This window comes from Anopheles marshallii, chromosome X, assembly GCF_943734725.1.
Source record: "Anopheles marshallii chromosome X, idAnoMarsDA_429_01, whole genome shotgun sequence".
Lineage (NCBI taxonomy): Eukaryota > Metazoa > Arthropoda > Insecta > Diptera > Culicidae > Anopheles > Anopheles marshallii.
In genome coordinates, this window is record NC_071325.1 from 3701030 (window position 1) to 3716352 (window position 15323).

Genomic DNA, 15323 nt, shown 5'->3' on the forward strand with positions numbered 1-15323 from the left:
TGGTCGAGCAAAAACTGGATAACTTGTAAGGGCTTCAACTGCTTCCAATCTCTAAAACATTAAGTTTTAATTATTCGTTGCAATGATCGAAGTGTTGTTACGAGGGCAAAAATAAAGAATCGGGGTGTCGCATCATTATTATACATTCCCTGCACAACCAGTATATGGTTTTCCATCTGGTAAACAATAAAATGCTATGTCCGACGAGATAGCTTTCGAACAAAGAGTCAAGAAATATATATAACTATGCTCGTATATAAATTTAGTCTAATGTAAAGATCAAGATCCGATCAGTTACCGATCTGTGATATAAATAATCATTTATTTCACAATCCAAATATACTTTTCATCAATCACAGTTAGGCGATTGAATTTCAGGGAGAATAGATAAAGTCGAGCAGTTGCCGGTAAAATTATTCGTGCAGTATTTGAAATTTTGATGCCAAACTGCTCGACTGACGTTAACGTGAAAAGAGCTGACAATTTTATTACACAACTTATTAACTAAGACGGTTTTTCACAAAATTATTGATTAATAAATTTATTTAAATGTTTATTTTCATAATTTATTCCATTTGTTCGTGGTTTTTGTTGATCGAAAAAATTTCGTATCGTTTTCGAAAAAAAGGGAAACCACAATTTTCGCACGCCCTTTTCGAACTGTCACATTTGGTTTACCTCGTACCTGCCGTGTGTCCACGGCTTCATTCGTGTGCCATTCGTTTCTGCTGTTTTCTGCGCTAATTTTTACACGCCTTTACCTCTGTAACCAAAAACTGTTTGTGGTGTCCAAGTGCGAAAACAGTCGTTTGATGTTCTAGAAATAGCGCGCCGTATTCTTCAATCAAAAACCCCGTCACCGGTCGGTTCCATTACTGCTGCAAATTTGGTTGCTGCTGGGTGTATCAGCTATCAAACACACACACGCAGACAGCGGTGCAAAAGCGTTGGAAGCCCAAACAAGCCGAACACAATTGGTCGTTTCGATCCGGTAGCAGCGGATCGGTTGTGCCCAAATAAAACGTGACCAGTACGGGGAAGTTGCACAACAAATCGTCACATCAGACATAACGAAGGTACGATTTTTACTATCCGCCCTTATTTCCAGCTTAACGTTCTTTCAGTTGCATAGCGGTTTTTGTTGGAGCAAACATTTAAGAACGAACAAGTAACACATTCGCCGCAGTCCACCAGTCCATATCGTGTGAGGTTTTTTGTTGCCTTCTTCGGTGCAAGGATCATCATACCATCTTTTGTTAACTGCTTGCAAACAGCAAACCATCACAAAGAGCGTAGGTTCCAGTACCTTCTTGTGTGTGTGTTTTTTCGCTATTGTCTCCACCAAGCTAAACGACTGCTAAACTCGTTTCTTTCGCGCTGTGTGTATGTGCGCGCTAAAAAGAGCCTTGAAGCCACCAAAGTACGTAACATCGTCGTACCACTGTACAAACCCGACCGTTTCCTTTCTCCCCCTGCCAAATTGTCCAACCACGTCCCTTGCAAAAGCAAACAACGGCCACATGTACATCCAACATCGAAACCTTCCCAACAGTAGGAAGCGCAATAGGTAAACGGATAGTAGGGGTAATTACGACACAAGGTCGGAGCACGCACATCGTGGGGCAAGGCGCATGCAGAGCGAGATAAAAATAGGCAAAGCAAAGGTGGATAAAAAGGTAACCCCTACACATCAGGCGATATCTCTCATCCGGCCAATGTTTCGAGTTGGGAGGGGATGAATATGTTTTCAATCCCCCTCACGCGCGGTGTTGAACTGTTTGTGTTGCTCACGGGGACAATCGGCGGCAAACGGTGTTGATAAGGAAGTCATCCCGCCCGCGTGATGACTTACTTTTGGTTTGCGGTAACGGTCACCTTGCAGTAACGGGGATGAGAGGACGGACGAGTCGTCGCTTTGCGGAAACCGTGCGAACAAACTCTTCTAGGTCACACACAAAGAATCGTATGATCAGCGCCTACGGGTGCCCCCCTCCCAGTATATCAGCTGGAAGGAAAAATGCTGCGCACGATTTGTAAGCTCACTTCATTTGTGACACGCGCGATATAGGACGCATATGGACCAAACCGCCTTTTGCCTGAAAAGCGCATTGTTTTGCTTTAGTTTATCTGCACACCAGAAGAACAAACGAGAAAACAGACCAGGGAGCCGAAGTCTGTCCGAGCGAAAGGCGATTTTCACTTTAAACCATATTCCGTTCTACTTCCTCCGTTACCTTGACCCACCTTACCACACATCGGCGTAACCAACGAAAGCAAAAGTGAAGATTTTATTTTTCGCGTCGAATACACTTAAACAAACTATAATGGAAAGTGCTGATGGGTGCAAAAGTTGTGCATCACGGTCTGTATGTTGCTTCAAAACATTGTGTAGACTGTAGTCTTATTCTTACCTATGTTCGAACTAATGCTTTTAGGTTCGAACTTATTCGTTCGATTATAAACAATAGAAGAACATGCCGATACTTTTCCCTTAGATGAAGCTTGCGGACGTGTGACCTATTTTGGATTTGCAAAAAAAAACTCATGAAATGTTTAAAAGATGCTGCATTGTTGTGCCATTAACTTAATTGATCCTATTATAATGCAATGCGGTATTAATTATTGATAAGCTTTTCTGGATAATGATGTTTTTTTTCTTTGTATTTTCAATGAGATAAGCGGATGTAGTAATGGAAAATTTGCGCTCTATTCACCGTGATGTCCCAACGGTGATTCACGAGGAACTTATAGACGAGAAAAATAAGCCAGAAGTATCATTGTTACGTATCTGCTCGGGCATTCAAATTTAATTTATTTTCTTATTAATAACAATAAGGTTAATATACAGTACGTAACTAAACGACACATTTCTTTTGTGAAAATAACAAAGAAAAATTCGAAATTGTTTGTACATAATCAGCAATGAAAACCTATAAAAATGCTTAATGCTTCTTGTGGTACGAGAAAATCATTACTGTGCTCTAAAGAAGCAAATGTAACACGTGTTGAAATATTATATTTAGCTATAATCCTTTAAGTATCCTCAGCTATTTATGTAATTTAATTGCTGCTAAATAGGCAACACACAACCGTAAATACGTAGTGCGATTGCGTCCCAATTATCATCCAACGTGCACGTCACATCGGATGACAATACTCGTACTTACCCAGTATGAAACAGTTTTGTTATTTTCACTTCCTGTTAGTTGATATTTATTTCTTCTCTTTTCTCTCTTTCTCGGTATATTAATCATCGGCTCGGCGCTGCTGCATATCGTACGTTTGGGTCTTATCTGTATTGGTGCTATAAACCCACCCACCGCATGACGTAGAACGGTGATTTTGCGTCCCCACCCTACCCGTTTCCCAGCAAAACCAGCTGAGCTAACAAATGCCAATAGTCATCGCAACCTGAACCACAGCGCACCAGCATCCGAGCATAAAGTGGGGGGATAGAACCAGCAGCCATGGCACCGGATGCGATCGGAACGGCACTGTACAGTGACAATAACAACCAGCACGAGAAGCCACACCAGCGACCGGTTATGATGAACGGTTCCCTGAAGGTAAACGCGCGCGCGGTCGCTAACGGTGGTGTGCAATACAAAAGCGACAGCAGCAGCAGCAGCAGTACACACCACCAGCAACAACAACCGGCGGACGAGGATCGTTCAGCCCGGCAATCGCTCATCATACTGGCGGCCATCTTCTTTACCAGCCTGTTCGCGATGGTGTACGTGTACGCAATGTTTCCCCAGCTGGAAGAGTAGGTGTTTTAAACCGCCACGGTGACAAATACCGTAAACGATTTTGTTATATTATTTATATTATTTCTTATTTTTTTGTTTTCTTATTTGTAGGTCAGAAAAGCAATACCTTAAGGTGCCGTTTGATATCGAAGATGCCAAGCAGCTGGGCCGGGTGCTCGATCGCTACAAAGATCTGTACAATGTTGAGGTGATGTTTGGCATCATACTGGTGTACATATTGTAAGTAATTGGGGCGATGCGTTCCGCCTTCTGTCTGCTTGCATATGCTCAGGGTTGGCATGAACCCTTCGCTTCAGCGGGGTTGGGTTTGGCAGCATTTTGTAAATCTAATTTGTTTCCTTCTTTCCTCTTTCTCTTTCTCTTTCTCTCTCCCTTTTTCTTGCCACTTTTCCCTTTTTCTGTTCTCATCTCGATCGCTTTGCTGTCCCATCTATATCTGTGCGAAAACAAAAACAAAAAACAACAACCTCCCCCGAAGTCTGCAAACGTTTGCCATTCCGGGTTCGTTGTTCCTATCGATACTGAGCGGATTCCTGTACAGTTTCCCGGTTGCGCTTACGCTCGTATGCTTCTGTTCCGCGCTCGGTGCCACACTGTGCTATCTGCTGTCGCAGCTGGTCGGCCGGCGGCTGGTAAAGTACTACTTCCCCGAGCGGGCCCACCATTGGGCGAAACAGGTCGACCGGCACCGGGACGATCTGCTCAGCTACATGCTGTTCCTGCGCATGACACCGTTCCTGCCGAACTGGTTCATCAACCTAGTCGCGCCGGTGATCGGCGTACCGCTGTACCCGTTCGCGCTCGGCACATTCCTCGGCGTTGCGCCACCCTCCTTCATCGCTATCCAGGCGGGCAAAACGCTCTACAAGATGACCAGTTCGAGCGATGCGTTCAGCTGGGGCTCGATCGCGATGCTGGCCGCCTTCTCCGTCGTAGCGCTCGTGCCGGTTATCTTTAAGCGATACTTTAAGACAAAGATCGACTAAGGCGGTGCTTTGCGGTTTGCCGATGTATTTACTTCAATGCTAAATTTCTTGCACGACGGTACACAGGCCCTATGCCGATAGCTTAATAATATGTAGCCAAAGAGAAAAAAAAAACAAAAAACACAGCAACTAAATTTAAGTAAGTAAAACTCTGTGCATGCGCGGGGTTGGAACCGGTTCAACGTGATTATTCCTATTAATGCTACCGAAGGACGGGTGACGATGATACACGAACCGCTTTTGTTTTTTGCATGGATCGACTCTCAAATGCAACTATCATCGTTAAACTCTCCACAATTGTTCACGTATCGCATGCGGTTCAAAGCACATGCCAGGGTGGATAGACGGTAAGGTAAGGAAACGAATGAAACGCGGAACAGACAGAAACAACAGCAGCTACTGAAACAAAAACGAAAATTTAAGACTAGCATCTAATCTAGACAAAGGGAACTTATTAGTAGATACAAAACCAACAACCCAAACCGGCTCCAAAAAAAAAAAACAGTATCAGTTCAGGAATATTCGTAAATTGATAGTTTAGTTCAGCTTGTCACTAAATTTACTGTCACAACTAAATTGAAAACGTGGAAAAAGTGTATAGATATCGTTTTATTTTATTGGTTTTTGTTTTGTGATGTGATCATACCCTAATTAGTACGGCAGTGCAGAAGAGTTTGTCACGCCCCTGCAGTGTGTAAAGACTGTCGTCAGATTGTGAAGTACATAAACAAACGAAACAGAATACTGAGTCGGGCGTACAGTAAGAAATAGCTAAATGTCGCAATAATTAGGCATGCAAGTAAGATAACCGGAAGGAAATGGAAACCCACAGGCGGGTTGCGTCGTGGGAAAACAATACATGAACGCAAATCTGGCATAAACAGCACATACAACACAAGTCATCGTACACGTCTATCCGGGCTTACGTTGGGTGCGATAGTCACGCGCCTACGAGCTAGGTGATAGGTAGACGATAATTTATTTGCATAGAAAATGGGAAAATCCAATACAAAATTCTGTGGTATAAGGTAGGCACCGTGGGCTCCCACCAACAAAGCCGATTGGCTAGTTGTGGTGTATGATTTTCCCCTCCCTTGTTTCCAATGTTCTTTCCGTATTGTACCATGCGTAATAAACGAACCGATACCGATTAACCCGGACCAAAAGCTAAACCATAGTTGTCCATTCATTTTCGCTCTTGCGCAGTCTGTTGGCTCTCTTGGAAAATTAAAGAATTCGGCTGTCAGTATTAGTCGCCCTTAAGAAAAGATGTAGGCTGTCACCTATTGACGGCCTTGTCTTTATCATCTCCGTACTGCACCAATGCCCTTTACGTACTGTAATATCGTATCTTTAACTTTATTCGCTTAAAAACGTAAAGAATTTGATTGTTTCTTAAGGCTCATCTTGATCGTGCGCCCGATCACGATCATTCATCCTTGTTTCGCCAGTTCATGAGCAAAACTTGAAATGAACTTTCGAAGGCAGCCCTTCGGGGCGCAATTTCACCACGGCCGTGCTGCAGTCTCGCTTGGACCTTCCAATCGAATCTTCCAACAAAAAGGGAAACACATTGCTAATAATACACCACCACCTTAACAATAAACTCCATAACTCTAAAATCCATTAGTACACATATTTAAAAACACCATTTTATCATTAACTTCGCACAACATGCATGTCACACACATTGTACGTATGCGTTTATTTTGTTTGTTTTGTTTCTTTACGGAGAGAATCTGGTTTAAACTACGACTTACACGAATAAGACGCCACCAGCGATCCGGCGCCCGAGAGTGCGCTTCAGTTCACCTGCGTTCACGAACTCGGCACGCTGCCACGCGCGCGTGTCCTATCAACCGGTTGTGCCGTGTGCCTACAAACTTCGGGCCATACGCACTCGCCACACATTTTTGCGAATGCTACTACCGGTAGCGCCCGTCAATAAATACTGGTATTTAAATATGGTTTAAAAATCAAAGACAAAAAAAAACACGAAAACGAAAACAATCATCATCAACAGCAGGGCATGTGCGTGTGGGGTTGTAAGGTGTAGGCGCGTTTCGATGCACTTACAGCTTATAGTCCGAATGGGGAATACACGCATTTTAAACGTTTTTTAAAACCTGATCAAGGTTCATCGAACCCCGCTCCCTTCACCCTAAATTGCCTCCCTATCCTTCTTTCTCCCACATGAATTCTCTTGGTGGTAACTGAATTGTCTTAAAGTGATTGATTGATTGCAATCTTTCATTACTCCCTCTTTCTCTCTCTCTTTCTCTCTCTCTCTCTGTTGCTTTCTTCTCCAGTATCTGTCGGGTAACCCGAAAAACGCTTTGTTTCGCGTTTTTGTTCTTTTTTCTCTACAAATAAATCCGAATGTCGTCTAAATCTCGTCACCAATCTCTTCTGTCTCCGGTTCCGTACGTCCTCCTCCTCCTCATATAAATAATTGCATTAATTCTATGCCATGTGTACATACTTATGCTACATACATACATAATGATAATAATAAAACACTCAATAACGTTCCGTGTAACGTTACGTTATCGTACGATCATTACATGTGGATCCCGCGAGTGTCATTAGACGAGTTATAAAATCGAAATGATAACAAAATGAACGAAAACAAAAGAAACAACCAACCAACCTATCGTTTTCCTCGCAGGTGAGGAAAATTTAGTGCTCCGTGTTTCTGTTTGCATCCTTTCCCATTTATATCCCTACAACCGTTCCGTTACCGTGACCATGTTACGTTACGTCACGATAGCCTCTCTGTTTGTTCTGTCTCTCTCTCTTTGGTCGAATTTTACTACGCGTAAAAACGAATTACTAGCGTGTTAGGGAATGAGTAGTGTAAGAGTTAATGTACGTATTAAAGCAATCCATTCGTTCGTTCGGGATGTTTTATTTCATATTGAGCAACACGACTCGCTCCTGTCTACGCGCAACAGAGCATGGAAACTCCCACGCGCACCAACGCCCGCACATAATGCAGCCAAACAATTATCATCTCTGCTACCATCGATGTGGGAAAACGTTCCATTTTTCAAAGTGAAAATGCGATTCCCCATCGCGTTAATCTGCTAGTAATGTTCGTTCTTCTGTCACGGAATACACTACGAATTTTGAATGTATATGCCTACGTCTGGATCCACCGTCCACGTGGACATAAAACCCGCCCACCCTCCCATTTCGTTCGCCTTTGTTTGGTCGTTGCGGAGAAAAGTGCGCGACCGTCACGCGCACGTATGTTAAATGGCGAACTCCGTGGGGCAGGAACCGGCGGGCATAACTACGCTGCTGACATACTACTAAAAGTCACCATCTGTATCGTTGGTGGTCGTTTCCAATTTCTCCTGCATCTGAGCCAGCATGTCACGCATGCGGCGAATCTAAAATTACAACAACAAAAATGATGAAACCGCAAGCACAAACGGCGAGCGTCCTTGCCCGCTGCTAGATACGTTACCTCTTCGTCCTTCTGCAGCAGCAGCAATCGCTCCGCGTCGGTTAGCTCTTGGTTGGAAGCGGTCGATTCATGCTTCAGCTTGTTGCGCTCGCGCAACGCATGCTGCGAGATCTGCGAGATGCACTGCGCGCGGAAATTTTCGTAATGTATATCGCGCGTCGTATCCTTCAGATCCTGCATATGCGTTGAGATGAGCATCGTGCGCAGCTTCCCTACATCGCTGTACTCCGGATTTTCAACTGCAATGGACAACAAACAAGCGGACTGTAAGCGATACGATCAGGTACGGGCAGGTAGGTTGCGGGCCTTACCATCGACCACACCCCACGGGTACTGACGACAGCGTATCTTCCGTCCGGCCACCTCCATCACCTGGTTGCTGCCAACCACCGCGAACGGGAGGCTTGCCTTCAGTTCGCGATCCTGCCGCTTGAACGCTTCGTCCTCGTCGGAATCGCAATCCGGCAGACGGTAGATCTGGATGCCGTGCGTTTCGACATCCTCCAGGATGCGTGCCTTCAGTGACTTCACCTCCTTCATCGTGAGCGTGTCCGCCTTCCCGATCACCAGGATGATGTTAACCTTCTTGTGCATTTTGCGCAACAGATCGATGTCCATCTGGCGCAAGCTACAAATAAAAAAACAGAAAAGGAACGTACGGTAAGCACATTGGCATACTGCGAACAAGACACACTGAGTAAAAGGAAGTTCGCATGATAAAGTTGTAGCAACTTCTGGATTCTTGAAGACATGGACTTTGTCTCAGCTGCGTTCGAGAGGAAGATGGATCGGAAGGATGTTTGGCCGCTCGCACTCGGAAACCCCCTCCTGGATGTGAAACCCACACTCACCTGCGACCGTACGGTGGTACAAAGTACAGCAAGCAGTGCACCCGATTGTCCTGTATGTTGCGCCGGTTCAGGCCGCTCTCGTCGGTAAAGTACTGCCGGAACTGTTCGTCGATGTACTGCGTGCAGACGCGCCAGCTGTCCTCGCAGTTGACCGCATCACCGAACCCGGGCGTGTCCACGATCGTCAGCCGCAGCTTCACGCCCTTCTCCTCGATGTCGAGCGTTTTCTTGTCGATCCGGGTCGTCTTCTCGATCCGCTCCGCGACCGGCGGTACCGTGCGCTGACCGTACAGCTCGGTCAGGAAGAGCGTGTTGATGAGGGTCGATTTGCCGAGCCCGGTATCGCCGCACACCATCATCGTAAACTCGAAGCCACGCTTCACCGATTTCCGGTGCACCTGTTCCGCCAGCGTGGCAAACCCGATGTAATCACGCTCTGGAAATATGCAAGAAAAGCAGATCAGTTACCGGCCCGATTGAGACACCGCCACTAACCCGGCGTACCGGTTTCTAATGTCAAACGGGTGAGAAGATCCATTGCCGTAACGTCGTTGCGTTTCGATCTTGTCATATTTCAAGCTTCGCTAGCTGGAGTAACCCGGAGGAATTGGCACGCACACACACACACCCGCAATGGACACTTAAAGCCTTATTAGTGTTGGAGCACTGTGCAATGCCTGGTATGTGCCCCGGTGGGGGTGCAAGATATACGTCACGAACACGTAAATCTAAACCAAAGCTCCATCTTTTCTTTTGCAAAACAAAAAACACACACACACACACTGTCGATCTGTATTCCTCAAGATTTCACATCATCCGCCGGTGCTAGCATCAAGACCTCAGGTAACTCAGATTGCAAAACACGGCAACCGCACACACGAATAACAACAGGTGGAGCTCTGTGTGTGCGATGTTGGTTTGCGGAAGAGGGATAGGGGGGGGGGGGGGGGGGGGGGGGGGGGGGGGGGGGGGGGGAGAGAGGGAACTATCTTCCTAACATCAGATGCAACACTGTGGCATCGCTCGGAGGTGAAAGTGGACCAAAAACGAGTTAACCTACCTACCCTACACCGTGAAGCCTGGGTTCAAACTAGAGATGGGAAATTTAACTCTCGTCAGGGATTTCAATCCGAATCAAAGAGTTAGAATGGCGATTCAACTCTTAACCTCACTCTTCAAGAACGCCCAACAAGAGTTAACTCGCGATTTCAATCGTGAGTTGAAGGTCGCCGTGAAGAGTTCTTTGTGAATGTGTCAATTCGCAAAGAGCTACCAATACCCTTCTTGGAGATACGAACAGGTTTTGATTTCTAGGTTAGGTGCATTCGTTCCGGGAAGTTCCCGCCTGGTGCGGTTTCTAGCAACCGCCATTCTTACCGTTCACCGAAAACGGCACCAACTCCCAGGGAAGGGAGCACGGCACCACGGTAAAACAACCCAAAAAGTGTACGCACACACACACACACACACATACACAGACATCCGGTACGCGGAACCCGTACCCGTGGAACCCGTAACGCGACTCACCTGCCATTTCTGTTCCGTCCACTTCCGGGTCACCCCAATGGTCGTCCCGCTCGGTAATGGCGGCCGGTGGTTTGTGGGCACTCGGGTCCAAATCCGTCTGCTCCGTGGCTTCCGTGTGTTCTTCCGCTACTCTGCCTTCCTGTCACTTCTGCACCACTCTAAGTCTACTATTTTCGGTTTTTGATGCATATACCTTTGCAACGGCTGGTTTTTTTTCTGCTAAGTATTGCACCCTGAAGTTGAAAGGCAATTCTCGTGTCAGTTTGATTGGTGTGTGTGGGTTTTTTTTTTTGTTTCTTTTCTTTCCTTTTGTTGCTGGGATCTCCTTTTGTGTTTGGATGGTGTGGCCGTCCACCGGGGCACCTACGCCGTGTCCGGATGTCTGGCTGATGGACACAAAAACTCCGCTACGCTGACATCCGGAGCATTGGACGCGTGTGTAGGTTCGCGTCGCTTACCCATCCAGGGCGTGTGTTGCGGTGTGCGTGCGTGTGTGCGCTGTGAAGAGGGCTGCTCCTGCTAATCGGATTCGGATGGTACCATCGCAGCACACGAACGCATCACGGGGGACGCACAGCAAGAATTGGTTTGGCTGTTCTTCCACTATCGTTAACTATTCACCATCACCGTTTAAGCACAACACTAGTCACGAATTTTCGCAAACGCAATGTCCCGTCCGCGTGTGTGTGTGTGTGTTTTCACTGGATGTAGTCGCGTATCTCTGTTGTGGTCCGGTTACCGTGTGTTATTTCGACTGAAAATTGCATCAAGATAGCCCGGATAAGGCGAGAACAGCCCTGCAGCAGCAGCAACAGCAGCACCACGTTGCTTGCGTTGAACGCTCTCCCGCATTAGTGTGCGTGCGCTATTGCTTACTCCCTCTCGCTCTCTCTCTCTCTGTTCGTTACCTAGCGAATGTCCTGACACATTTCCTACCACAACGCTGATAGTAGATAAAAGAAAAACACTCACAAACGCACACACGTAAAGGGAAACACACCCGCGAAAACACTCCCTAAAGAGAGAGAGAGAGAGAACCGAGAGGATTCAGGATGCAGGCACAAGATCCTGCGTGTTTATGACCGTGGCTTGATGCCACCCTTTATTCAACGCACACCGCTCACACTTTTGTTGTTGTGCTGTGGTGCTGTTAGGCACGCGCGTGCGCATTTTCCCAACCATGCCGTGGAAATGTAATGTGCGTGCATTATCCCCTATTTTTGCATCCTTGCGCGTGTGTGTGTGTGTGCGTATTCCTCTCTCTCTCTCATCTGTGTTCAATAATGTCCCACACAGCAAAGGAAAACTCTCGCAAGCCAAAACCTTATCGTACGCATTTTAAGGGTTGATGATCTGTGTCTGTCAGGCCAATGTGTGGGAAAGATGGGGTTGGGGGGGTTGAGTGCGTGGGAAGGTAGTGCACTATTTACAAACAACGCCTGGCACGAGATCGGGACACTGTCACCAAATGCTTCGAACGGTGGCGAGCTTATTCTACAGCCAGCGACTGGGCCGCTCCTTACATTTTTCCCCCTGCGAATTGTGTTTTCCTGCCTCATATTTGGTACACATATTATTATAAAAGTTTTAAAGTATTTTTTTCACAAACTGTCATAAAATTACATTCAATTTTTATCAAGATGACGCCCTGATGAAACAAGGCCACAATGGGTACTAGGCGTCCCCATAAATAATTTCTTTTTTTGTGGGTTAATGAGAAAATTTTAACTTTGGAGGTTCCTTTCCGAATTCCGAAGTCAATTTTAAAATTTTCCCAAAAATGCGTTACATTTGGATATTGAAAACATTAATTTTGGTAAAAATTTACTCTAACTATCGAAATAAACGTAAAAATTCAATTATAAATATGCTTCGTAACGTGAAAAGAAGAAATCGATCACTGAATACTAACTATAAACGATATTATAAAGGGACTCCGAGTTACGCGAATTTCTCTGACACGCATTATTCGCGTAACTCGGGAAAAGACTGTACATAGATTACGTGAGTTAAGTCGCGATTTAATTCTTCACGGCGACCTTTAACTCACGATTCAAATGGTGAGTTAACTCTTATGGGAGTTAACTCGCGATTTCAATCATGAGATGCATGTCGCTGTGTAGAGATAAGTCTTAATATTTTTTTTTGAATAATTTATTTATTTGTGAATGAGTAAAAGCACAAAGAGCTATAAATATTTTTCTTGAAGATTGGAGAATTAAATCACTCCCTGAAAAGATTAAAATCATTCATTAATTCTGAATCATTGTGCACATCACAATTTGCAATTAAAAGAATTTTAAATAGTTTTACTTCTAAATATAAACCACAGTATTATATGTTTTTTAAAGGTAAACCTTAACCTTTAAATTAATAAACCTTTAAATTTGAAGCGAGTAGAATCTCTTCATAACTTTCTACAGTACCATCCTTCAGTACCGCCTTTAATTTTGTAGGAGAAATTATATGAAACACTAATAATGTAATGTATTCATGTGTATAATCAATAAAAACATATAATTTAATTCATACATTTGTTCGAAACTCCCCAGCCTACAGCTGGTCCCAAGGGTAATTCACTTCAAAAGGGGAAAATAAAAGATATTTTGTAACAGAGAAGAGGAAAATTTCACAATACAACCTTCTACCCTTAGCCCTTTTATCCCGGCCCTATCGCTTATCGCATCAAAACCCCTGGTACCATTGCTTACTAATTCAATTTACTTTCATCGCACGCATTTTCATTGCGTTACGTTCGATTACTTATTGATGTATGCATGCAACCCAAAAAGAAAACTTCCCAAGAGCGCCTGAAGGGCGCTTGATCAAATCTGATGTTGGTTTGGGCATCGAATTGTGGTGCACGCGATTAATATTTCAAAACAAATCCCTAAATAAAATGAAGAGAAATCTTTCACCCCCCCCCAAAATTAAACACACACACACAAAATCATCACCCAAAATGGGAACATAAATGCGTGTTGCTGAACGGTTTTTAATTTTCACAATCGATTCATTTCTCCACTTTCACCCTATCGAAAAGCAACAAAAACAGTTCATCTCATGGAACCATTCTCCCCAGTTTACCAAACACTTCCAAAAAAAAAAAACCCTTTCCGGTGTGGCGGCAATGGAGAAAAACCGCCGAAACAATATATGCTTCGCCATCCACAGTTTAATGACGGCGCAAAGCAGGGAGAAAAAATAAACGATGCACCCAGATTATTGACCACATTCAAACCGTGGCGTGACGAAAAGAAGGGAAAGGCGAAAAGGGAGGCGAAGAGGAGGGGGTAGATCAGCTGCTGTTCCCCTCGTTTTGGATGATCTCGTTTAAGCGGCTTTTAAGACGCTTTTTTGTTGGTGTCTCATCGTAGCCTTGTTTTGCTATTTTTGTTCCAGCATCTTCACCCAAAGAAGCGCATGCACATATCTATTCCGTAGGGGGAGGAGGGGGGAGGGGGATGTCCAATATTTTTAGGTGGACTCAAAGTGTGTGTGCTTGCATAATAAAATGAAGATGTTAAGTGTTGGCTTCGGGTGGGTTGGTGGTGATGAAAGAGAGAATTTTCAAAAAACATTTCCACACACCCACCCACCCACTCAAACCAACGGGAGACTTCAATTTTCCTATCATAGAACACTTCTTTCTCGCTTTCCAAGTATGTTTGTGCATTATGAGAGGAAAAGATACACAAACACATTGAGAAAACGAGAAGAAGGCGCCAAACTCAAATCCGCTCGGGTCGAGATTTGAACCTACGACGTACGGTATACAAAGCCATGCGGTAACGAACTGCTACATTATTGGCGTGATCTAACAGGCTGCTAGAAGTGAATGATACTAGCGGCAGCATTAGTCATAGTTAAGAATATGATATATTTACCTTATTGTACTAGCTTAATTACCACATTAATTCACATAATGAGTTATTAATAGCACATTGACTGATGTCATTCATATACGTAACTCATATGCGCATTTTTTCCGCCATAAACAACGTAATTGTCCGTTGTTTGTATGGCTATATAGTCAACTCTGCAAACAAAACTGTGGCTAACAAAATGAAGGAAACTCGAAACTCCACTGGGTGAGGGAACGAAATACACATCAGGAAGAAACGGCGTGGGACACACAAAACGAGGGGTACGATAAAGTGGAGCTGGAAACGATACAATCAACACAGCACAGATCCAAAAACCTTAAGCGGTTGCTAATGGGATGGTGGAGGTTGTGAAGTTCACATCGGGAAAAGCGTACGTCAGCTGGCCGCCCGATCGTTAACCGACCCGATGATAATGGCTTACCTACCGGCTGAAAACCCCCCGGGTGCTTTGGAGAGGGGTGTTCTTGGGTTTGTGGCGGTGAGAGTGTAACATGCGTTTGAGGAAAATTTATTTCCACCGTCTTTTTACTCACGTTTCGTTGCCGTGGTGCCTAAGGTTGTCCTAAGTTTACCTGCGCGTTGGCTTTCTTTTGCTTGGTTGTTGCTGGTTTTTTTTTGTCCCCCTCTGTTTGTTTTTGGTGCCCATTTTCCCAGCTATATCTTCATATCAGTTATCGGAACCTCTTCCTACATTGGTCAATGTCCGCTTAGGGCCCACATGCTCAGTAATGTTTCTAATATTTATATAGCAAATCAGGAAATGCGGAAGAAATCCAGAAATTGGATGTTCCCACTCACGACTATCTCGACATGCTGTGTCTCTGTGTGCG

At 44.8% G+C, this 15323-nt stretch overlaps 2 protein-coding genes across 2 annotated transcripts; one reads left to right on the forward strand and one right to left on the reverse strand.

Moving 5' to 3' along the window:
- Nucleotides 1-3467: 3467 nt before the first annotated feature.
- On the forward strand, nucleotides 3468-4756 carry LOC128706987 (transmembrane protein 41 homolog). Its single transcript, XM_053801935.1, has 3 exons — nucleotides 3468-3766; nucleotides 3861-3989; nucleotides 4249-4756. Exons 1-3 carry the CDS (start codon nucleotides 3468-3470, stop codon nucleotides 4754-4756), a joined length of 936 nt encoding a protein of 311 aa, XP_053657910.1.
- Nucleotides 4757-8070: 3314 nt separating this feature from the next.
- Nucleotides 8071-9522, reverse strand: LOC128714125 (septin-2; the record flags this gene model as incomplete). The annotated part of the gene is made up of 4 exons (XM_053809037.1): nucleotides 8071-8151; nucleotides 8229-8467; nucleotides 8540-8856; nucleotides 9080-9522. Coding segments are annotated over 4 exons (1080 nt in total), but the record flags the coding sequence as incomplete, so codon positions are not given.
- Nucleotides 9523-15323: the final 5801 nt, after the last annotated feature.